The sequence below is a fragment of the Galleria mellonella genome, unplaced genomic scaffold (assembly GCF_026898425.1).
Source record: "Galleria mellonella isolate WM207_F2 unplaced genomic scaffold, CSIRO_AGI_GalMel_v1 utg962, whole genome shotgun sequence".
Lineage (NCBI taxonomy): Eukaryota > Metazoa > Arthropoda > Insecta > Lepidoptera > Pyralidae > Galleria > Galleria mellonella.
The window spans coordinates 136,354-159,540 of NW_026442180.1; the positions used below are offsets into that span (position 1 = coordinate 136,354).

A 23,187-nucleotide genomic window follows, 5' to 3' on the forward strand; every position below is an offset into this window, starting at 1 on the left:
AACCAATCTCATGTCATGTCTCTACGAGTGACTGTTTTAGCTAAGTTTTACTTATTAATCAAGATGCAATTAAAAATAAACTAATAGAAATACATAAATATATATATGTATATATATAGATTAACCTTGTTAATATTTTATCTGTTTTCGAAGGCAGCGTAGACACAGCGAAGAAGGTAGCATAAGGTCTCTCTAGAGGGCGCCACTTTTACTAAAGTGATAATCATCATCTCCCTAGCCTTATCTCAATTATTATTTGTGGTCGGCGTAATATATATTTTATCCATATTACTAAAGGATTTGGCTTATAGTTTTACGAGCGGCCGCCTGCCTGACGTCAACCCTCTTTGGGAACTTCTACTAGTGATGATATCGCTTGCTAATAACCACAGATTCTCCAAAAACAATGCCTTGATTTGAAGGTACCAGTAAATGTAATGAGAGGATCTTCAAGTAACGTAGACGTCCAAACAAAGATATTTGATTCTAGGTATTTTACACAGGTTAATAGTGTGTACATGTAACGTGAAGTGACAAAGACGTATGTTATCAATACTACAACTGTGACATATATATATATATATATATTATATATATATATATATATATATATATATATATATATATATATATATATATATATATATATATATATATATATATATATATATATATATATATATATATATATATATATATATATATGTATATAAAGGTAGTTGAAAATAGATTTCTTATACGTTCTAGAACGGCGATTATTAGATTCAAATGTAAAATGATACATACACAGATGCCCGTGCCCTTGATTAATACACAAGAAACTTTAAAACTAATTTACAGTGTATAATATTCAGTACATACAAACACATAATTTATTTAATGATACACTGCAACAAAGCAACCAGAGGGAGACTTTACAAAAGTCGATTGCTTGGGAACCTCTGTCCCGTGTTTCAACCGTGAAGCAGTTGTGTTTGCATGGCTGTGTTTCGGTTTGAAGGGTGAGATATGGCGTGAATTTATAGGGTACAGAGGAATAACACCCGAGTCCTCAAGAATGGCAACGCATGGGGGGTTTCATGAGCGAAACAGTATACTCTGTTATGTCCATGGCACTGCTCATGTCTATAGGCGACGGTTACCACTTTCCATCAGGTGGGCCGTCAGCTTGTTTGCCATTCTAAGTTGTATAAAAAAAATAGGAAATACAATAAATGAGAAGTACCAAGGGCGTCACAGTATATTCTGTGACGTCCTATACATGTTCTGTTCGTATGTATAGGTAACGATTACTATGTGGTCCCTCGGCTTGTTTTGCTATTGTATAAAAAAAATATTAATATAATAATAATAACTACTATAATTGTATCAATGAATGTTACGTACTGTATGTAGCCACAGCGTATGAGTCAGGAGCGACCGCGAGCAGTCACCGCGGTCGTGCTGCGGTAATCGGTGCCTCTACATTTGTCATACTGTACTCATTATTTCAAGTTCATTATAATAGATCGCTTCCGTGGCGCATCGGTGGCGCGCTGCTTCGCGTGAACCATATTCGGGCTTGACCAATTTGGGTATCGAATGTTGGTGCTGATGGTTTAGATGGATAGATAATTTATTTGCATTACTTACAGCACATAAACAACAATAGACATAAAGGGGGGGGGGGGGAGGGATTGTTAGCAATGGAGTTCGACATTGCTAGCAATATGCCCTATTAGGTCGACCTCCACGTGGTTCCCCCTGGAAACCATCCTGAGCAATTCTTGTTGAATTCGTCACGATGGGCTAATTGACCTGCTTCATACTCACCTTTCATCCCTCACTGGTGCCCCGCCGGTGTATACCAATAGCGCAGGTGGGGTAACCACTCTATTGCAGTAAAAAAAGATTTAAAAAAATATACAAAAAATAAAAATAAAAAAACAAAATGCCTAAAATAAGTAACAATTTTTCCTTTCATGCGTGGTTTGGTATTATGATATTACCTTTGTACTGTTCAGCCAGTTTTGGTTTGAGACATGAATGTATTTTTAAATTAGCTTAAACTTGGGTGTTCTGTGCTGAGGTCTAGGTGTTCGTTACTTAGTCCCATAGCTTGATAATATAGTAATCTAGTATAATGTATACTGTAATTTATGATATTTTTAAAGTAGAAGAATCGAGCCCTATAAAATCAAAAGCAGTTAAACGCCATAAAATCGATTTCATTTTCACTCTGTACTCAAATATTTCTCTTAGTTACAAATTCTGTTAATTAAAATTCAAATTATTACTAATATTCTAATTTTCTTTAATTTGGTTTAAAATATAAAATATCGTTCCATGTCCTTTACAAAATATTAGGTTTTGTAGTTTCCTAAACATTTGACAGACTTGTATTTAGCTGTCTTTGATTTTATTGGCCTTTATTAAGCTTAAATGTGTATTTATATTACCGTGTGGTCCCGGTATAGAATGGGTCACCTCTTCCTTTCCCGTGGGTGTCGTAAGAGCAGACTAAAGGAGGGCGAGGGATGGGCAGAAGTGTCCTTTTTAAAACATCTCTCAAAGCCTAACTACGGTTGCCAATTTGCCTGCCAAGCGTGGCAACTACTGGCAAAATTCCCAAGTGGGAGGCTTATGTCTAGCAGTGGACAGTTAAAGGCTGATATGGATGATGATATGTATTAATGTTATTTTATTAAGAGGTTATTTGATTCTATAAGTTGTAACGACCGAATTGGGACCACAGACCATACGTTATGGTAATATCAGATTTTATGGTCAATTTATATAACACCTTATGCCTCAGGAATGGCAACGCATGGGGGGTATCATGGGCGAAACAGTATACTCTGTTATGACCATGGTACTGCTCATGTGTATAGGCGACGGTTACCACTTTCCATCAGGTGGGCCGTCAGCTTGTTTGCCATTCTAAGATGTATAAAGAAATTATATTGTATATTTTGTCATGTTTATATCAACTTTCTCACTTATGACAATGTGGTACATAATTATTTGAGTGGAGGCAGTTGTTATGAGCAGTGCATTACAAGTGGCGTGGCGTGGTGTGTGGTGTGCGGTTGCAGGGTGGACGGGCGCGCGGTGCGAGGTGGACGTGGACGAGTGCGCGAGCGGCGCCGTGAGCTGCGGGCCCGGCGACTGCCTCAACCTCGACGGCTCCTACACGTGCGTATCACGCCCGCTGCACCACCGGCTCGCTCTCACACAATAACATGACGTCTTCATTCAAACATTCACAAAATGCACATTATACTTACCTCTTTCTATTAGATCAGCGCAATCTCTTGCCTCGTTCAAGAGGCAGGTAGAATCTCTTTACCTATCTCTCTAATTTGCTTTGACGTTTACTATGTGTGATTTATCTTGATCTATTTAGTATATTTATGTTTATGTATTATTATTTATATTATATATGTATGTTTATGTATTGTAATCTTATTTTTATATTTAGAATATTTTGCATTTTGTTCGATTCCTTCTATGTATTTACTGTGTCTGACTTGCGCCATCTACCGTTCTCTCTGTACTTATCCGTTCTTCATGCCAGGTTGTCTGTAAGAGATTGCTTTTAGCGATATGGCCGCCTTTTGTATATGCACATTCTGTATAAATACTCCTTATATATATATATATTTTTATTTATATTGTCTATTATTAATTGGGTTTGTTTGTGTGCTCATTACTACATATATATCTGTTATTTTGATTGTTTTCCTTAGATCTATGGTTCCTACTCTGTTTCTCCTTTTAAGGTCAAATATGCTCTTTTTCATAGCACATTGATAATCTACAAATTCGATTTTTTTTTTATTTTGACTATTTGTAATAGCCGAAGTCTGCCAATCATTTATTAGTATTATTGGAATACGGGCTTCAAACAATATACATGTAAACTTGATGTTAAAATTTACTATGAATGAATGAATGGTTTATTTTCTCTTCACAAAAGGTAGAATAAAGTAACAACATGAGGTACAATGTGATATGAAGACCAATTTTGTGAGAGACTGGTGCTTGCGATAGGTTTAGAAGAGCCTGTGTTACAAGTCACCAGTGCCCCATCTCCATGGACTACACAAATACAAGGCAACCAATTAGTGTTACAATACACAGATAACAATAATAAGATATAAAGTGCAAGAATAAACTTAACATTCAAAGTACTTTATAAAATATTAATTATATTAAGAACAGCTTCATTATTTTTGAAAATTGACAGAATATAGATGTTACAGAGTTTACAATGGACGCTTTCATGATGGTGTTTTTTTTACTAATGAATCCCACTACTGGCGATTCCTGTATGTGGGCGAGGTGTGAGATGTAAGGTGCGTGCAGGTGCCAGTGCACGGCCGGGTTCTGCGGGAACGAGTGTGCGCTGAGGGACCCGTGCCTGGAGCCGGCGGCGGCCGCTGGTGGTGGCGAGACTGGTGAGGCTGGTGAGGGTGGCGACGGCGGCAACAGCACGGGCCCGTGCCTGCACGGCGGCCGCTGCGAGCAGCGCTGCACCGCCACCACCGACTACGTGTGCCACTGCACCGCCGGCTGGACCGGCAAGAACTGCTCCTACCAGGTCGATACTCTTACCTTTAGTAGTTATGCGCTTGGAATTTCCAATTTATTTATTTGTAATAAGAAAACTAAAATCTAATTCACATACCAGTTACCAGAGGGAGACTTTGTACAAAAGTCGATTGCTTGGGTACCTCTGTCCCATTCGTGTTTCAACCGTAAAGCAGTTGTGTTTGCATGGCTGTGTTTCGGTTTGATAGGTGGGATATGGCGTGAATTTACTGGGTACAGAGGAATAACACCTGAGTCCTCAGGAACGGCAACGCATGGGGGGTATCATGGGCGAAACAGTATACTCTGTTATGTCCATGGTACTGCTTATGTGTATTACCGCGACGGTTACTACTTTCCATCAGGTGGGCAGTCAGCTTGTTTGCTATTCTAAGTTGTATAAAAAAAAAAACATAAATAGTTACAAAATAATAACAATAAATCGCTTGTAGGTTTTTAGCAATAAATGCATTATATAACATTTGGCAGTGCTTCCCTCAGATAAATAGTCTAAAGTTTCAAGTTAACAAATGGTTTCGATGAATTATGGTAACTACGGTGAATAGCATAGAATGTACTGAAAAATTCATAGTATTTTTTATATGTTGTCATTCCTGAGAATTTAGTTTTAACCCTTCTTTGCATGATTTTTTTTATTGGTGAAAAAAATCAAGGTGATATAATTCATGTTCAAAATTAATGGAAAAATGGTAAAAAAAATAAATTTAACAGCTATGTTTTTTTATGCAATGGACATTAAAAAGGTATCCAGACACGATCAACTTAAAGTGAATTTGTTTTTTTATATAAGTTTTGGACATTTAATGTTACGATGGAAATTGACACCAATATGCAAAGTGTTAATTTTTTCGGGTTTTGAGTTTACAGTGTTATATATAATGTGGTATATTTTACTTTTCAAATTAGTATATTATTGTACATATAGTCTTATAAATTAAAAATTATTTTTATACAGTTCAGTTTTTGTTAGGAAGTATTTGTATGAGTTTGTTTATTTATTTTCACTATTTAGGGACAGATTTCAAAAAGTATGTTACTTTAATTTTTTTTTTATCATAGTAATGGATTCGGTTCTCACACAATAGAAACAGTTGTATGTACGAATATGTTTATTTGTATCAGTTTGGGTGTTTTATATGATGTGTAAGTTTTAAGTATTTCTATAATTTTTTTAATGAGTGACAGTGGAATGGTAATCCCATTTGTGTTAACGGTATACACCGGCGGGACACCAGTGAAGGGTGATAGGTGAGGATGGAGCAGGTCAGGTTAGCCCACCGTGACGAATTCAACAAGAATTGTTCACGATGGTTTCCAGGGGGAACCACGTGAGGGTATATGGTATTATATTGGTAGCAAGAAGGCTGTCGAACTCCATTGCTATCGTGCGTGTGGTCGCGCAGGGCGCGTGGGCGGGCGCGGAGGGCGAGGCGGCGGGCGGCGGCGGCGGCGGCGGCGGGCGGGGGTGGGGCGCGGCGGCGGCGGGCGCGGGCGGCGCGCTGGCGGCGCTACTGGTGGTGGGCGGCGCGCTGGCGGCGCTGGGCGCGCAGGCGCGGCGCAAGCGCGCCACGCGCGGCACGTACTCGCCCTCGGGCCAGGAGTACTGCAACCCGCGCGCCGAGATGATCACGCACGCGCTCAAGCCGCCGCCGGAGGAGCGCCTCATATAGTGAGACTCGTATACATACACGCTACGCTCGGCGGACACGCTGTGCGCTGACACTTACACAGCCACGTGGAAAATTTATATTATTGTTTGTTTGCTCCGTCTGTCGATCCAGAAAATTCATCTAGAGTTTCGAACAGCTCATAAAAGTACACCTAAAAATTAAACCTACAAAATATATCATATTTTGCAATGAGAAATTTTCCCCATAGACGAAATGTTTATCATGCACCCGAGTCTGACGAGCCTTATCGGTCATATACTTTCAAACTTGTTTCCATTATTATAAACTACATCGACGTATTTAAAACTGTTTTAATTACATTTCTATAAACTGTAACATTTGACTTATGTTCAAATAAATATTTTTTATCCTATTCTTCCTGAGGAAAGAAGTACTCTTAAATAATTTTGCATATAGTTAAAACCTCCCCTAGCATCATGAAATGAGCACTAGAAGACAAATCTGGGAGAAACTCTGCCCCTCGGCTCAACTCCCCCCACGTCTATGATTAATAATAATATACTTTATTATCAGGTACTTAACTCATAGAAGACAATTGTATTACAACATGCTCAAATAACATATAAAAATATAACAAACAAAACATACAAAAACTTAACTTTATGGACACTCATTATTATACATGGTTTCTTTCATACATGCACTTGTATTACTTGCACATGCATACACCCACTCTAACTCGCCTGCCTCGCTTTGGAATTATAATTCTCGTTTGTATAAATAAAATCCGTTATTGGCTGTATTCATAAGAGACTTAGCATGTAAGTTGTGGTTTTAAGAGCTGTGGATTTTTGTATAAAGTAAAACAAAAAAAAAAAAATACATAAAAATTAAAACACGTACAAAATGTATAAAAAGTAAAGTACAATAATACAGCGAACACAGTTGTCATATAAAAACAACCAATCCACAAATAGTGCAAGAAAATAATACGCCGCAACATAACACGCGCCTGCGATAATGTGATTAAAACGTGCGCATTATTTTTCAGATTTCACAAGACTCGGCATCATCAAGGGCACGGATACATTGAATCAGATAAGGAGACTCGTCGCATATCAACCAAATGTGTATGTGTTGTGTGGGTGTGTGTGTGTGTGCGCGTGGATGGACGCGTGTGTGCATACGCTTGTTATTGTTCAAATGTTTGTTGCGCGTGTGCGTATAACGGTGTACCTGCGTTTTATATAGCGACGTGTGTTTGTATGCGTGTGTGTGTGTGTGTATGTGTGTGTGTGTGTATGTGTGTGTGTGTGCATAATTTAATAATTAGTTTTAAGGTTCACAATAGAGACGTTTTCGTTATAAGTAAATATTGTGAAACTGTACGCATGTATCACAGCGGGCGCTCACTCTACTGACACGATGACGTGAAGCGAGAAACAAATATATATATTAGTAACAATTTTATATTAGATAAAATATAGTATGTACTTAGAGATTGATGTAATATGACTAACAAACATGACACGTGCATGATTATTTATTATTATTATACGGAGACAGAGGAACGTTGTGCCTGAAACTGCAATTTTTAAACTTTGTACTTACAATTTATTAGATTATGAGGAAATTTTTAAAACCTTAAATATTTGTGTGTGAAAGGATTTTGAGCGTGGTACTAGCAGAGACCAGAGGGCCTACAATGAAATATTTTCCGAAATTTCGGGCACGAACGAAACAGAAATTTGATGTTAAAATTACATAATACATGTCGTTTAAAATGATTAAAAATGATAAAATATCGTTCCTCTGGACTATTAGGATACGATTTATGATGTACGAAATGTTAAGCTCCATTTACTGGCTCGATTTAGGTACGAACAAAAACACGAAATTGAGCCCGAAAATTCGGATTTTCGTTTCATGGTAGACCGCCAGGGTACAGTATTACAAGCAGCGTGACAGCCGACCGGCTGAACGAAACGGTACTTCGTCATTCATACAGATTGTAACATTCAGAAGTACGAGCATACTTTTTAATTGTAGATTGTATTAAATATATGAATTTACATATATTGCAACTGAAGGGCATACACTTCGAGGCGGGTTCGACTTGTGACGTGACAACAACGCTGCAACTTTAAAAAAATGGCAAAAGCATGCTTTTGTAAACGAAAAAATTATCTTAGAGTTCAATCTATGGTATCTAATGATAAATGTAATGTACATTTTACTAAAAAGTGTCCAGCCACACACACACGCGTGTATTTTTTTTATATACAAATGTTATATGTTGTGGCGGTTGTTAGCTGTGATAGTGGTCGGCCCGCCACCGCCTCGTATTCTTAGCGTATGTAAGTGTAAGTGGAACTAAAAAGCGTGCAACATTCTAAATTACATTGTAGTGAAGGCGGCTATCGCCCGTCAGTCCCGCAGCGGCCCCGCACTCGCGCCCCCCCCCCACACCCCACCCCCCTCCCCGCCACCACCACTCGCGTATTGTAAATATATATATTAAAAATTATATTTACATAGGCGAGGCTCTAACGATCATATTGTGTTTACTCTAAAAGATTACAGTAGAAAATTCATTATAAATACAAACAATTACAAGAAATGTTCATAGTGAGAAAACACTGGCCCGTCGCTAAAAGATTTATATAATCGGGTCTTTTTTTTTATACAACATAGAATGGCAAACAAGCTGTCGGCCCAACTGATGGAAAGTGGTAACCGTCGCCTATAGACATGAGCAGTACCATGGACATAACAGAGTATACTGTTTCGCCCATGATACCCCCCATGCGTTGCCGTTCCATTCTATTGAACACTGGTCGCACCTATAGACACTCCGTTTGCGTTTTATGTAATTCTTCTCTGTATATTCGCAAAGATAGTACTGTGTCTGTGAGTCAGTTTATTTGAGACCACAATCTTGCTTTTTTTTTTCTTTAAGACCGTTAAATTTTAACATAAGAATGTGAAACTGGCACTAAACGCGGAGCTAGTTGTGGTATTTTCATGTTAAAAAATAAGTAATTTATATCTACATCTACACTAATATTATAAATAGGAGAGATTTGTATTTTTGTATGTATGTTTGTAATGAATAAACTCAAAAACTACTGATTTCGAAAATTCTTTCACCGTTAGAAAGCTACATTCACCCTGAGTAACATAGACTATATTGATTGCTAGCAAAAGATTAGGGATCTTTACTAAAACTTTAGTAACGTAACTCAAGGTGTAAAGATAATGCTATAAAATATCTTTCGTCGCGTGCGCTGCGGAAACTATTGGTGATAGAACAAAAGTACGTTCTACAATATTGAAGAAAATATCGATAACTACAAAAAACTTCGCGACACTATATGTCCAACTATTATCGTTATGTCACAATAACCACTTTTTAAAATGTTGTAAAAATGTCCACCCGTGCGAAGCCGGGACGGAACGCTAGTAATATATAAATGAAACGATTATAGTAATTTGTACTGTGCAGTAGATCATTTGGTCCGTTTACTTTCCCAGTTTGATATAATTACAATAGTGAAATGTTAAATATAATAGTAGCGGTGTGGCGGTAGAGTAGCGGCGGGGTGCGGGGCGCGGGGTGAGGGGTGCGGGGCGCGGGCGCGGCGGAGCGGCGAGCCGTCCGTGCCTTAACCAAAAGTCTGTATATTTGAGAGCTGTATACACTTAGCAATAAGTTAACATTTACTATGTAAACGTATTAACAATTGTAGTATTAAGTACAGTGAGCAGATCCACTCGCCTGGAGACTAGCGCCGCGCGGCCACCAGGGGGCGCCTACTTACTGCGCAACCTGTAGTATTATTGTCCAGTACTTACACGGAACTTGTACTTACGCTTTATACTTACGTTGCTCAACACACATTCCAAGGCCCGCGAGGCTTGTATTGTATTGTTTTTATTGAATGAAATCTGTAAAATATAAATTGTAGACGTTTGAAGAAAGCGCGACCGTACGGTGTAAATATCACGCACCATCACAACTGGACACGTGACACGCGTGCATGGTGTATTATATGGTGTATAAATATACTTCTTTATTCCTAAACTATCATAAACTCCTGGTAAACTTTTAACTAAAATGCATTGAAAATATCTCAAAATCGAAGTAGTAATTTTTTTACGATAGTGCAATAAAATTTCTAAAGACTGGAAATATCCATGGGCACAGATTCATTTTCTGCGTGTTCTGTAATTAAGAACTTATTGGCCTACCCTCTTTTGAAAACGTATCATTGTACGTATGTTTCTTAATTTATTGCTCCATACATTTTTCAATTTTATTCTCACGCCATGTTTCTTCTTCGTCTGGTCGCTCCTCGACTCGTTCGCGCTTTCTTCACATGCTAGTGATAAAACGTGTAAAATATTGTGATATGTATTTTTTTTTTCAATCAAGTTTTATTATTCGATTTTTTTTTGTATTCGTTGCTGCAAATAATATATTTCGGCAGCTCAGTTTATATCAAATTGTTATTTTACAATAATAAAATAAATGTATTGTGTACATTCCCATATTTTAGTAGATAGAATATTATATTAAGACATTACATAATGAACTATGATCAAATTTATATAATAATTGTACATAGCCTTATGTCGTATTCAACTGCATTCGGAAACTCACTGCAAGCAATGTTACCGTCCACAGTAATTCTTGTTCTACATGTGATTAGTTCGTGTGTTATTGCACGCCAGCCTATTGGCCTATTGACTCAATAAAGGGACTTTCTATTGCTAATTTGGTTGTTTTAATGTAATGAATAGAAAGGAAACAAGCCACTGGTTCTAAACACGTCCTTTATTCAAATACTGTACAGGCTGTATTATAAAGATAATATGATACAATAACAACGCGTCTCGCAGCTCACACACAGCAGGCGACCGGCCGTCGCGCAAACATCCCAAACATCCCCTCCCTTTAGGTGTGAACGCGCACTTATCCGCAACCAATTTCAAAATATAAAATCTCACGAAACCTCAGTCCTCGATATATAGTTTTAAAGTGAAGATAAGTACGCGTCCACGATAAATACATAGTTTGATTACACAGTCATAAGTTAATAAATAGTTCATTAATACTTGTAACTATGCAGGAATATATAGGTAAGTATTTCATACAAGTCACTATCGAGAGTTACGTTTCAATTTTTTTTTATTAAAATTATCACATCGTGAACTACGTCGCGATCAGATTATGCGATATTTTTAGTACCGTTTACTGCAATAATTACATGAATTTTTGATCCGTTTAACTCTATTACATAAATATATTAGACTGATCGCGAAGTGTTCGCGAGACGACGACAGGGACGGAGATGAAGCGGATCTTTGCCGAGTGCACAAGCGCAACCAAACACTCATTGGTGTTACAAATCGGACATCACACTTTATGCGCATTAAAATTGCTAATATTAATAATAATGGCGGTCAGATGGCGACCGGCCACGAGCGACGGCAAGCCACACGCTCAAGCTACCAATGCAAAGGAATGACTTAGATTTATCTCATCGTACGGAACTCTACGCGCTGCGACGTGCCCCAGTGCCCCACTGCAGCACGCGCGCGCGTCGGTTGGCACCGAGCCGAACGATCGCACGTTCTAATTCTCACACAAAATACATGGAGGGATTTCGGAAGTACATATTTGTTGTATAATTTATTAATTAAAAATTGTCATAAATTCACGAGAACATCACACGGGGGCCCGTGGGGGTGCGGCCCGCCTCAGTAACACGGTACACAACATTAATGCGGTCAAATGGTACACGTGATAAGTGGACCGCAGTACGGCGCACACGGCACACGGCACACGGCACACGCCTCCCTGTACACACACTGACGTAGCACCAGTTATGTGAGCACTTCATTGTACTACAATTATTTTGCTAAGGAGAATCAGACGGATGCACGCAGCGGCGACACCCCACCCGGCCGGAGAGCCGCTCGCTTGTTGCCACGTATTTATCGGATCTCCGGACGCCTGCGGTGTCGCCCTGTTCCCACCCATCGAATAATATAAACAACAAAATGTCAAGACATACTGGAAATAGTGACCAGAGAGCAGCACGAAGTCTCGTAGTCGTCGCGCGCACAGATCCTCGTTTCGCAAATAATAAAACGCATCTGTCGCGCGGTCGAGCGGCCGAATACGTATAAACAAAGAGGGGAGGAAGCACAGGCGCTATGCGAAATATAGGAACATTCAGTCGTCGTGTACAATGCGTGTCGTTTTGAAATTTGACACAACAAAACAATTGAAAAGTTTCCTACTTACAATAAAAATAATTAAAAACATTATAAATCATATAAAACTGCTCGGATTGCACGAACACAACCATTCTTACAGAATCGCTATGGATACCAATAATAATATAATCGATCAACATTATTAAGTTATAAATTGTAAAACAATTTATGGCATAATTTATATCATCAGTAAAAACAATAAATATGCATCTCGTGTCGTCATCCACAGTGGGACCGGCGGGACCGGCGCGACTGGTCGCGGCCGCCGCGCGGCTGTATTGCACTGACGCGACGGCCGCGGCACTCGGGCGCACAGCTGACCGAGCGCCGGCAGTACTGAGTCTCTCACGTTAATACTGTCCGCGACAACATCACAACGGCCCGCCCGTACACGTATAACAAAAATAAATAGGTATCCGACCGGGCGCCGGCCGGTCACAGCGCTGGCGGGACAGTGGTCGCCGGGCGGTCACACGGCGGTCACACGACGGTCACACGGCGGTCACAAGACGGTCACGCGGCGGTCACGTGTGCAGGCTGGCGCAGCGCGCGACCGGTGCCCGCGCCGTCCCGCCGCGGCCGCCGCGCTCGCAGGCCGGTGGCTACCTGCAATTGCAAACGATACACTTCACACGTGAACAGAACAAAATAGAAATAAATAATCTGGTATTCAATGGGCCGGCGGTTGTGAGAAACCAGATAACCAATATCTGAGGAGTACAACTCACTATATACACAGACACGAGCTATTTTAAAAAGAGAATAAACTTGGCACATAAATTTGCAAGGTAGACTCTGAGCTCAACAAGTCTATTTATTAAATTCAGATCTTTGCTATTCCAAAGCCACAATATCAGAAATATTCGCCTCAAAAATTTCTAATTTTCCAAATGATTTTGGTGCGTGCGTGCGTGCGTGCGTGCGTGCGTACCTGTTGTCGTGCGGGTGCAGCACGACGCGCTGCAGGTCGCGGCGCGCGAGCTGCTGTCGCGGGCGGCTGCCCAGCTCCGCCGTGCCGTCGCGGCTGATGTACAGCTGCAGCCCGGAACCTGCCGGCGCGCACCGGGCCGTGTGTTAATTATAATGCACGAACGATACAACAAATAACAGAAATTTACAGTTTCATGTGTGGAATTTGACAATGAGGATACAGAATCATAATATTTAAATATTGGCAACGAATTTGTGATATAATGGGCGTTGCGATGTATCCTCGGTTGTCAATAGTGCATCAGCAGCAGTAGTATGAATGAGATGCACTCACTCTCGGCGGAGTCGTCGACGGCGTGCTTGAGGTCGGTGGCGGCGAGCAGCTCGTCGATGAGCGAGTCGGGGTTCACGCGCGTGTTCTCCACGCGGCACGACACCACGTGCTGCGGAACATACGCACCATAGAGATGTTTATTACGTGTTACAGTTTAATACTTATGCTGGAAAGATTTGTATATTTTTAAGTGATTTCCAAAAGAAGAAAGTTCTGAATTGTTTTACGTCGCTGAGTCCGTTAAAAGTGTGTTGTGTGTTCTCATGTTCGTTTTATATTAATTTTGTGACAATTGAAATAGCGGTTTTACTTTGTAAAACAAAAATTAATTCGAAGCAAAGGGTGAGGCAACATCGGAGTCCTTAGAAACGGGAAAACGCGTGTAGAGTGTCACCAGTGTATTTTGTAATGTTGATAGTGCCGTATTAGATGGGCCATCGGCTCGTAAGTAGTATGGATTTTTTTATGTAATTTAGAATAATAAACGAGCTGACAGCCCACACGTAGGAAAGTGGTAACCGTCGCCTATAAACATGAATAGTACCATGGACATAACAGAGTATACTGTTTCGCCCATGATACCTGTCATACGTTGGCTTTCAACTAAGGTGCTTTACCTCCGTATCCTGAAATTTCCATGTTATAACTATAATTTTTCGGTAGAAGTACGAATGGCGTGAAACGTGACTGTGCGTTCTGAATTAAAATATTTGTGAAATATGTCGTCATTTCATTTGTTGACGCGTGTGGTGGCGCGGCGTACCTGCGTGTCGTCGGCGGGCGGCGGCGCGGTGCGCTTGCGGCGCTCGAGTGCAGCGCGCGCGCGTTCCAGCGAGCCGCCGTCCGCGCCCGCCGTCCCCGCCACCCCCGCCACCCCCGCCACACCCACCGCGCCAGTCGCCGCCGACAGCGAGCCCGACGACGGGTTCCTGCGCACACGCAACACGCACGCTGCTTTACTTCGTACTGTCAATACTTAATATTCTAATGCCACAGTACTGTACACAGAACATTCGTCACGTAGCGAGCGGGCCGGGGTGCTGCACGTACCCTTCACTTTAACAGCGTTCATAGCTTTAGCTTGACCAAGTGTGGCAACGTCGCAACTATCTGCCGACTTCCAAAAACCATTGAACATTTTTCAATGTTTCTGCGTGATTATTTATAGAGTGTTCAGATAGAGAACTAAAATGAGCGATTCACATGTGAAAATATCTCGAATAATTAATTACTGTAATGTAATTGTACAGAAAAATATAAGTAAACGTGACACATTATTTTTGCATTTATTTGAATCACACAAAATATAATATGTAATAAAATATAAAATGTTCTTGTAAATCAGGCTCGCGTGTATGTAGCTCGGCAAGATATATTCCGTTTTACAGTTGCTGTGATCCGCTCACGAAGAATCCCGCTCGGTACGTACTAACGGCTAAATCTATCTTCTTTCAATATAATTATTATTAGAAAATTAATATCATCATGCTCATGAATATCATTTACATGCTAAAATTATATTGCACAGTGAATGCACAGGACATGCGTCGTGATGTGAAGCAATTTTAATGATTGCTGCAAAATTATTAATGATTACATATAAAACAGAAACGGACATGCTATGGATAACATCATTAATGACAAAATAAAATCATCTACCTTTGTGAAACTACGCTATCTCCACTTTAAATAATACTGAAATAGTTCATAACTGTGACAGTGGACCTTTTTGTTAAGCTGAACGCACTACTGCCCCCGGTGGGGCGGGGACGTTCGCACGCACGCACGCACGCACGCACGCACGCACGCACGCACGCACGCTAGCGCACGGGCGTGCGGACGTGGCCCCGCACGACAAGCGAGTCTACACGTCACATCGACACGATACAACATCGAGGTATCCAGACGTCTCGGAACTGCGAGTGTTTTATTTTAAAGGAAACGCATGAAAGTGACGGCTGAAGGTTAATATATTAGAAAGCTGTCGCGTTCGAGACGTCCGGGGGTGTTTACTGCGCGGGCGCCGGCGTGTACTGACAGCGCGGAGCTGGGCCGCCGCGGCAGCGACCCCGCGCCGCACGAGCAGCCGTCCGCGCCGCCTCCGCCGCCCGCGCCGCCGCCGCCTCCGCCGCCTCCGCCGCCGCAGCCCTCCGCGCGTCTGCACCACACAACACCTGCGCTCACACTAGCACCGCAACAAGGGACGCCACGACAGCACAAACAGAGACAGAGGAAGAGACGAGAGACGAGATGAGAGGCTAGCAGTCCGTAGAGGCGGTGCCCGCGCCCGTTAGTGGCGGCATGTTAGCGCGAGGATCGGACAGCGGGAGCGCGCCACTCACCTGGTGGCGGTGTAGCTGTGCCGCAGCGCCGCGTCGGTCGGCCCCCGCGGCGTCGACGTCACCACCTTCTCGTCGTTGAGGGTCCGGTTCGAGAGGCTCCTGAATCTGTGCCGCACGTCCACGTGCTCCGTCGACCCGGTGTCCACCTCCGGGTCGGAGGGCACGCAGTAGAACTCGTCTTCTATGCAGCCCGAGAGCCTGTTCGCGTTCGACACGAGCGAACTCTTGCGGTGCGCGAGCGGCGTTAGAAACGGGAAGTTCGTGAACAGCTCCTCGTTCTTCTTGCTCTTCTCGAGCAGAGCCGGTATTGTGTTGAGCGACTTCTGCTTAAATATTTGGAAATTCGTGAGCGGCTGGACGGCGGCCGCCACGACGCTGGCGGCGACGCGCTTCTTGCAGTCAAAGTAGGTGGGCATCGCGAACGAGTTCTCGTGTCCGTTCTCCATGAGCGTCGAGTCGGGGGTCCGGTACTCGTCGGAGGAGGGCGACTGCAGCGCGTGGCGCGGGATCACGTCGGGGGGGCCCGTGAGGGTCGTGTTGGGCGTCAGGTACACGTCGGACGTCTCGCTCACCACCGTCTTCTCTAGCAACAGCTTGGCGAGCGCTCGCGCGTTATTGCCGTGTTTACAGTTCTGCGTGGGGACGTACAGGGTGGTGGTGGTGGTCGTGGTCCGTTCTAGGCGTACACTGCGGGACGGTGGCGGGTGGGCGAATAAAAAATAAAAATAAATTAATAAAGCAAATAAATAAAGTAGGGGGCGGCGTCGGGTGGCAAAAAAAAAATCGGAAAAGTTAGTTAAACGTGCGGAACATAAAGTGGTTACAGTGTGGCGGGTGAGGACTGTACAACTGCACTGAGTGCTCGAGGCGCGGCGCACGTACCTGTTGTGGTGCGGCCGCGGCCCGTCCGCCGCCTCGCCCTCCGAGCTCTGCCGCGAGTGCGCCGACGCCGCCGACGCTGAGCTGCCGTACCCCGACGCCTGCAACACGACATCACCCTATGGTCAGAATACGACGTATGTAATACTGTAGTGAGGGCATGTTGACTTGAATTTGCAACTTCTTCAGTTTGGGTATGTAGAAAGAATATCAAATTATCTATTTTTCGGATGACAAAAAATAGATAATGAAAATGGACTAAAAGGACCTGTCATGATTTGAGGGAGAAGATAAGCGTCTTCTGAGTTTGCAACTTCATGTACAATACGAATTATATTGAAAAGAACAAAGTGCTCACATCGGTCAGGTGGCTCTCTCTGCAGAATTTGACTACAGTAGCTTACCTTGCTGCTCATGTCGCCGGAGGTGTTGGAAGAGTTCCTGGAGTGTGTTTGCTGCTGATGCAACCACGTCGCGCATGACGCCGCCGTCTGGACACCGCCCCCACTCCCGCCCCCGCCTCCACCGCTGCCTACCAATACACCTGCAAACACCAAGAATGAGGATATGTTCGGTTTTTTACATTACACAAACTGCTTATTATGTCAGGCACAAAATTAACAAAAAAATATAATATCGTCATAGTCGTAGAATACTGACGGATCTGACAAAGTTTACATATGAAGATCCGTCAGTATTCTACGACTATGACGATATGTGTTACATTTATTACATGGTATTATTAGGTACTATTATATATATTCAATAAATAAATATATACTCAAGGTAAAATATCATGTGCTAAATCAGACAACGTATGTCTAGGATCCCGACCCAGTACATTAAGACTAGGATTTAAAAGAGTTAGTTCCCTGATCGGACTCGACCTTAGTATTTGTAAAACACCGTACATACCATTACGCTGCTGATGCTTTTAGCTTTTAGATGCTTTAGATATCACCGCCAATTGTGAATTATTTTTTATTTATGCAGCTTAGAATGGCACACAGGCTGACGGCCAACCTGATGGAAAGTGGTAACCGTCGCCTATAGACATGAGCAGTACCATGGACATAACAGAGGATACTGTTTCGCCCATGATACCCCCCATGCGTTGCCATTCCTGAGGACTCAGGTGTTATTCCTCTGTACCCTGTAAATTCACTGCCATATTCCAACCGAAACACAACTGCTTCACGGTTAAAACATGAATGGGACAGAGGTGGCCAAACAAACGACTTTTGTACAGTCTCCCTCTGGTATGTAAGTCCTATACTAATTTTCTCGCTATTAATTCGGTATTTTTTTTTTTATATACAAGTATAAATCCTTCATGAATACGTGTAATTAAATAAGTAAATTACCGGTGTACTCGGCCACGAGGGCGGCGGGCGGCGGCGGCGGCGGCGGCGGGGGCTCGTCCGCGTCCGGCGACGGCATCTCATACGACGGCAGCGACGACAGCTGCTGCGAGTGGCAACCCTCTGCAACAGCGCGGACACGACACACGTTACACGAGTAGTTAGTACGAACTCATCACAATACGCCGACACACCTGTCTCCACTCCTCGCTGGTACCCCGTCAGTGTATATAACAATATTATATAAATAGGCTATTGTATTATTATTAATACCACGTGGAGGTCGATCTAGCATTGGGGCTGGTAGTCTGCATTACTAACGATCCCTTGCCTCCCACCCTGAAAGTTTAGGGTAGGTAGTTAAATACATATAGTAAGTACTATTCGACGTGGCAGATATTGTCAGGTTCTTTGATTCCGAAAAGGTAAGTTTTTTTATACTAATATGGTGACAAATAAGCATACGGCCTGTCTGATGGTAAGCGGGGTCACTGTATATGTCTATGGATGCCTGTACCACTACGGATGTCATGAGCATATTGGCTACCAATAAGAAACTTTATCATGCCCTTTGTGAAGAACCTCATGCTATAGTCCTTAAGGAAATCCTCGGCAAGAAAATCATTTCATAACCTGATTGTTCGCGGGAAGAAACTCCTCTGAAACCGCACTGTGTGTGACCAATCTGGTTCTAAGGTTTTAAGAATGGATTCCCTTGTCATGTCATGTTCCCTTGTCAGCTTGTTTGTCCATTTTATATTGTATAAAAATGAAAGCAAAATCAGGAGCCGTTCAGAGTCAGTCCAGATCGGCCACAGTACTTGAATCTTTCCACTTCCCAATTCTATATTGCCATACTGTTGTTACTAAACAACATGCCGCCGTACCGTAGTTCTTCTTCTTGGTGAGCGAGCCAAAGCCGGAACTAGCTGTGGAGGAGCCGCAGTCGTCGTCGGCGGCGCCGGCCGCGCTCTCTGACCCGCTGTCGCCGCCGCCCTTGGTCTCTGGTACGTCCTGCTTACGCTCCGGACTGGAATGGCGATAGTGGCAGAAATATTTTATTTATTTATTTATTAAATACAAGATATTTACAATGTGAGTACATTGGAGCCCGCATTAGGCGAACCTGTATCGCGGGAGTCCATAAGAGATTACCAAGACATGGTGATTTACATTTTTTTTATACATCTTAGAATGGCAAACAAGCTGACGGTCCAAAATGATAACCGTCACCTATAGACATGAGCAGTACCATGGACATAACAGAGTATACTGTTTCGCCCATGATACCCCCCATGCGTTGCCATTTCTGAGGACTCAGGTTTTATTCCTCTGTACCCAGTAAATTCACGCCATATCCCACTCTTCAAACTGAAACACAGCCATGTAAACACAACTGCTTTACGGTTGAAACACGAATAGGACAGAGGTACCCAAGCAATCGCTTTTTGTACAAAGTCTCCCTCTGGTCAATAAAATTAGTGTCAGATATAAATGTCCCATGTGACAATTGTTTACAAACTAAGTTATAATCATTATAAATCCATCAACGCCCTCACTCAAGGTTGCAATATCTGATCGATCTAAATGTGCTCCACCCTGGAAACCATCGCAGTTAATTCCTGGTTAATTCGTCATGGTAAACAAACTGGTCTGACTTATCTTTAACTACCATCCTTCACTGGTACATTTCCAGCGTAAATCAAAGGCTCACGCGAAGTTTCCTTTCATTTTTATTGAATTATTCCTATTAAAAATACGTTAAACTAGGAATGGATCACTGTGCAGGATCTTTCCAGTCTACCATTACCACGCTGTACAGGCCGCTTGATTTTATTTTCAGGTATGCATTTCTCTTATATCGTTGTAATGTGCTTTATTCCCTTAGTCGCAGCTTAGCTTAGCTTATATCATGGGTATTAAAACAAATGCTGAAGACATGTCAATAAGAATAACTTCAGTGGATTTTGCCTTACACTTTAAAGAGCGGGTCGCCTGAGATCATGTTCATCTTGATGCGCAGCCGTAACACCGAGTTGTCCTGGCGGCGGCGCGGGTCGTACCCCTCGAGCAGGCAGCGCCGCGTCGCCTCGCCCGCGCCCGCCAGCTCCGCCAGGTTCACGTCGCAGAAGCCCAGCTTCTGGTACGACCGTCCACCTGTGTGAAAACATGAGAAAAAAAAAAACTTATATTTTAATGTTGAAAATAAAATGGCAAGTAAATGGAATGGTAATCCTGTCTTGGCTATTGGTATACGCTGGCGGTACCATACCAATGAACGCTGCCAGGGGAGGATGAAGTCAATTATCCTGTCGTGACTAATTCACCCGAAATTAACCACGATGGTTTCTAGGAAGGAAACGCAGAGGTCGACTTCATAGGGTCCGCTAGCAATGGTAGTAGTTAAATCTCATTTCTAACATAGCCTTTCCCCCAACAAACAAATCTCGTATATACATGATCAGTAGCGTTCATAAAAAGTACATACATAATGGAAGTTTCTATTATCTAAAAACAAAACGATATTTAATATTTCCCATTCCTAGAGGCTCCGAAATCGTACAACTTGCTATTAGCATTTGTGCATCGAGCTTTGCAAAAGCCAATCTATATTTGAAAACTATAACTTCACAGCTTTGCGCATGGGAGTTGCAAATTAAGAGAGGTCTCATGGACGGTACATCATTCAAGATATTTTTGACTAAAGGTGTAAATTTTCCCTTTACTAGGTACTAATTGCAATAAACAAGCATGACAAGTTGACAAAATGTCAATTTGAGTGACAACTGTAGATAAATTATCTAAACAGTTACAAAAATGGGTCAGAACAGTTTCACAATCGCTAGTCAGTGAGATGACGTTTCCTATACACATTTGCCGATGACTTGTCAATGATGGCGGTAATGTATTTAAGTATCGATGATAGCAATTGCGTTAACATGACCTTTGCTCGCAAACGCTTGTAGTAATTTCAAACAGGCTGGCCGAAGGAGAGGAATGTTTACTGTTACGAAAACATGCAATTGTCTCCTTCCTTGGTAATTTATTTGCATTGCATTGACGAAGACTCCCCACATTTTCTTGTTTTTTTTTTCTTAGCTAAGTAAATTTAAAAAAGTCCGGCTAAAAGGCAGGGTAATATCCCGCTAGTAAACTTCACATTATGTGAGCATACTTCAAGTAGAAGTTAAAAGCGCTACGAGCATAAAGTTAAGGCGGAATGCCCGAGAATCTATAACAACAACTTTGTACAACTGCGAGCTCGACTACAAAATTTGGAGACGGAGTTCCGACTCCAGCGAACTTGCTCCGGCAAGTTAGATAGTTGAGGTATCTCAACCATTTCACTGATAAAATGGTAACATTATAGAAAAATACTTTTTTTATACAACTTAGAATGGCAAACAAGCTGACGGCCCACCTGATGGAAAGTGGTAACCGTCGCCTATAGACATGAGCAGTACCATGGACATAACAGAGTATACTGTTTCGCCCATGATACCCCCCATGCATTGCCATTCCTCTGGACTCGGATGTTATTCCTCTGTACCCTGTAAATTCACGCTATATCCCACCCTTCAAACCGAAACACAGCCAGCATAGCACAGTAAATGAGAATGTATAGCAGGGAGTGTCATAACTGTCAGCCAGAAAGGAACAACAATAGAAATTACATCGACACGACAACTAAAGCTATACGAGTACTGTAATGAATTTAATATGCCAAATTTGACGAATCAAGCAGTTATTAGAAAGAACATCATGAGTTAATGTAAAGGCGGATAGCCAGAATATCGTAAAGTACCAGTTCAGTGCAGAGAGCTACACAGTGGTTGTGGGTGATAGTTCGCAGGCCACGCCAGGTGTACGTACCCTTGAGCTCCTTGCGCACGGAGACCCTCATGAGCGCGGGCTCGAGCACGCCCGTGTTCGCGTTGGCGCACATCTTGCATACGAACGAGAACTCCGCGTTCCAGCGCACCGCGTGGTTCCGCACCTCCTCTCTGCAACAACAACATAATTATGGAAAAACGGTCATGGTCATACTCTTATTAAATGTAAAAATAAGTTTATTTATTTGCTGTCTCTTAGAGTCAACTGATCCAATCCTTCTGAAATTAGTTACATACGTATACGCAGTAGAGATGCGCCGAATTATTATGTTTACTTGCGGAGACACGCGGATATAGATACGGATCTTAAGTTACTTACGATTTAAAATATTTTAATTAATTAATTAAACATTTAAAGTACTATATTAGTAACTCATTACGATCATTGTTTCTATATTTAATTTATTTAATATATAAGAGTGACATTTAATTTGAATAGAATTTAATAACGTACCATAAATGATCCGTTTAAAATCCGCCTAAATGTAACGGATACCTGATACGAACAGCCTGCATATCACTTATACGTAGTATTGGGGGGAAAGAGATTGTTAGTAATGAAGTTTGACAGCCCCATTGCTAGCAATATGCCTTATTAGGTCGACCTCCACGTGGTTCCCCCTGGAAACCACCGTGAACAATTCTTGTTGAATTCGTCATGATGGGCTAACTGACCTATTTCATCCTCACCTATCATCCTTCACTGGTGCCCCGCCGGTGTATACCGATAGCGCGGGTGGGGTCACCATTCCATTATCATCCATTAAAAAAAAAATACGTAGTATTTGCGACGGAGGACATAGGCTATTCTTTAATACGTCAAATCACTTAATGTATCCAGGTTACGTGGATAAAGCCTTGAAATATGTCGTAAAAAGTTTTATATGTTACTTAATTACGCCGATTTCATTTTTATTCGACAGAACTTTTTTGTATGTA

General features: G+C 42.1%; 2 protein-coding genes across 6 annotated transcripts in view; one reads left to right on the forward strand and one right to left on the reverse strand.

Annotated features, from left to right (window-relative positions):
• Window positions 1–11,001, forward strand: part of LOC113513706 (protein crumbs) — a 64,809-nt gene extending 53,808 nt beyond the window's left edge. For all 3 annotated transcript variants that reach the window (XM_052902857.1, XM_052902856.1, XM_052902858.1), the window contains 4 exons: window positions 3,075–3,174; window positions 4,348–4,582; window positions 5,997–6,262; window positions 7,276–11,001. In XM_052902857.1, the coding sequence (XP_052758817.1) occupies window positions 3,075–3,174; window positions 4,348–4,582; window positions 5,997–6,262; window position 7,276 (602 nt within the window). In that variant the 3' untranslated portion in view covers window positions 7,277–11,001. The remainder of the gene's footprint in view (window positions 1–3,074; window positions 3,175–4,347; window positions 4,583–5,996; window positions 6,263–7,275) is intronic.
• A 42-nt stretch (window positions 11,002–11,043) lies between these two features.
• Window positions 11,044–22,382, reverse strand: LOC128202451 (MHC class II regulatory factor RFX1). 3 transcript variants are annotated; one of them, XM_052902860.1, is made up of 12 exons: window positions 22,229–22,382; window positions 20,332–20,512; window positions 19,243–19,385; window positions 18,359–18,478; window positions 17,399–17,538; window positions 16,998–17,095; window positions 16,116–16,802; window positions 15,812–15,931; window positions 14,537–14,702; window positions 13,774–13,882; window positions 13,441–13,558; window positions 11,044–13,115 (listed from the first exon to the last, which is right to left on the reverse strand). In XM_052902860.1, the coding sequence occupies exons 1-12, from the start codon at window positions 22,299–22,301 to the stop codon at window positions 13,112–13,114; spliced, it is 1,959 nt and encodes a 652-aa protein (XP_052758820.1). In that variant the 5' UTR covers window positions 22,302–22,382; the 3' UTR covers window positions 11,044–13,111. The 3 variants fall into 3 exon arrangements, with proteins under 3 accessions (XP_052758820.1, XP_052758819.1, XP_052758821.1); XM_052902859.1 differs by having other exon boundaries at window positions 16,998–17,113; XM_052902861.1 differs by lacking the exon at window positions 15,812–15,931 and having other exon boundaries at window positions 16,998–17,113.
• Between the last annotated feature and the right edge of the window lie 805 nt (window positions 22,383–23,187).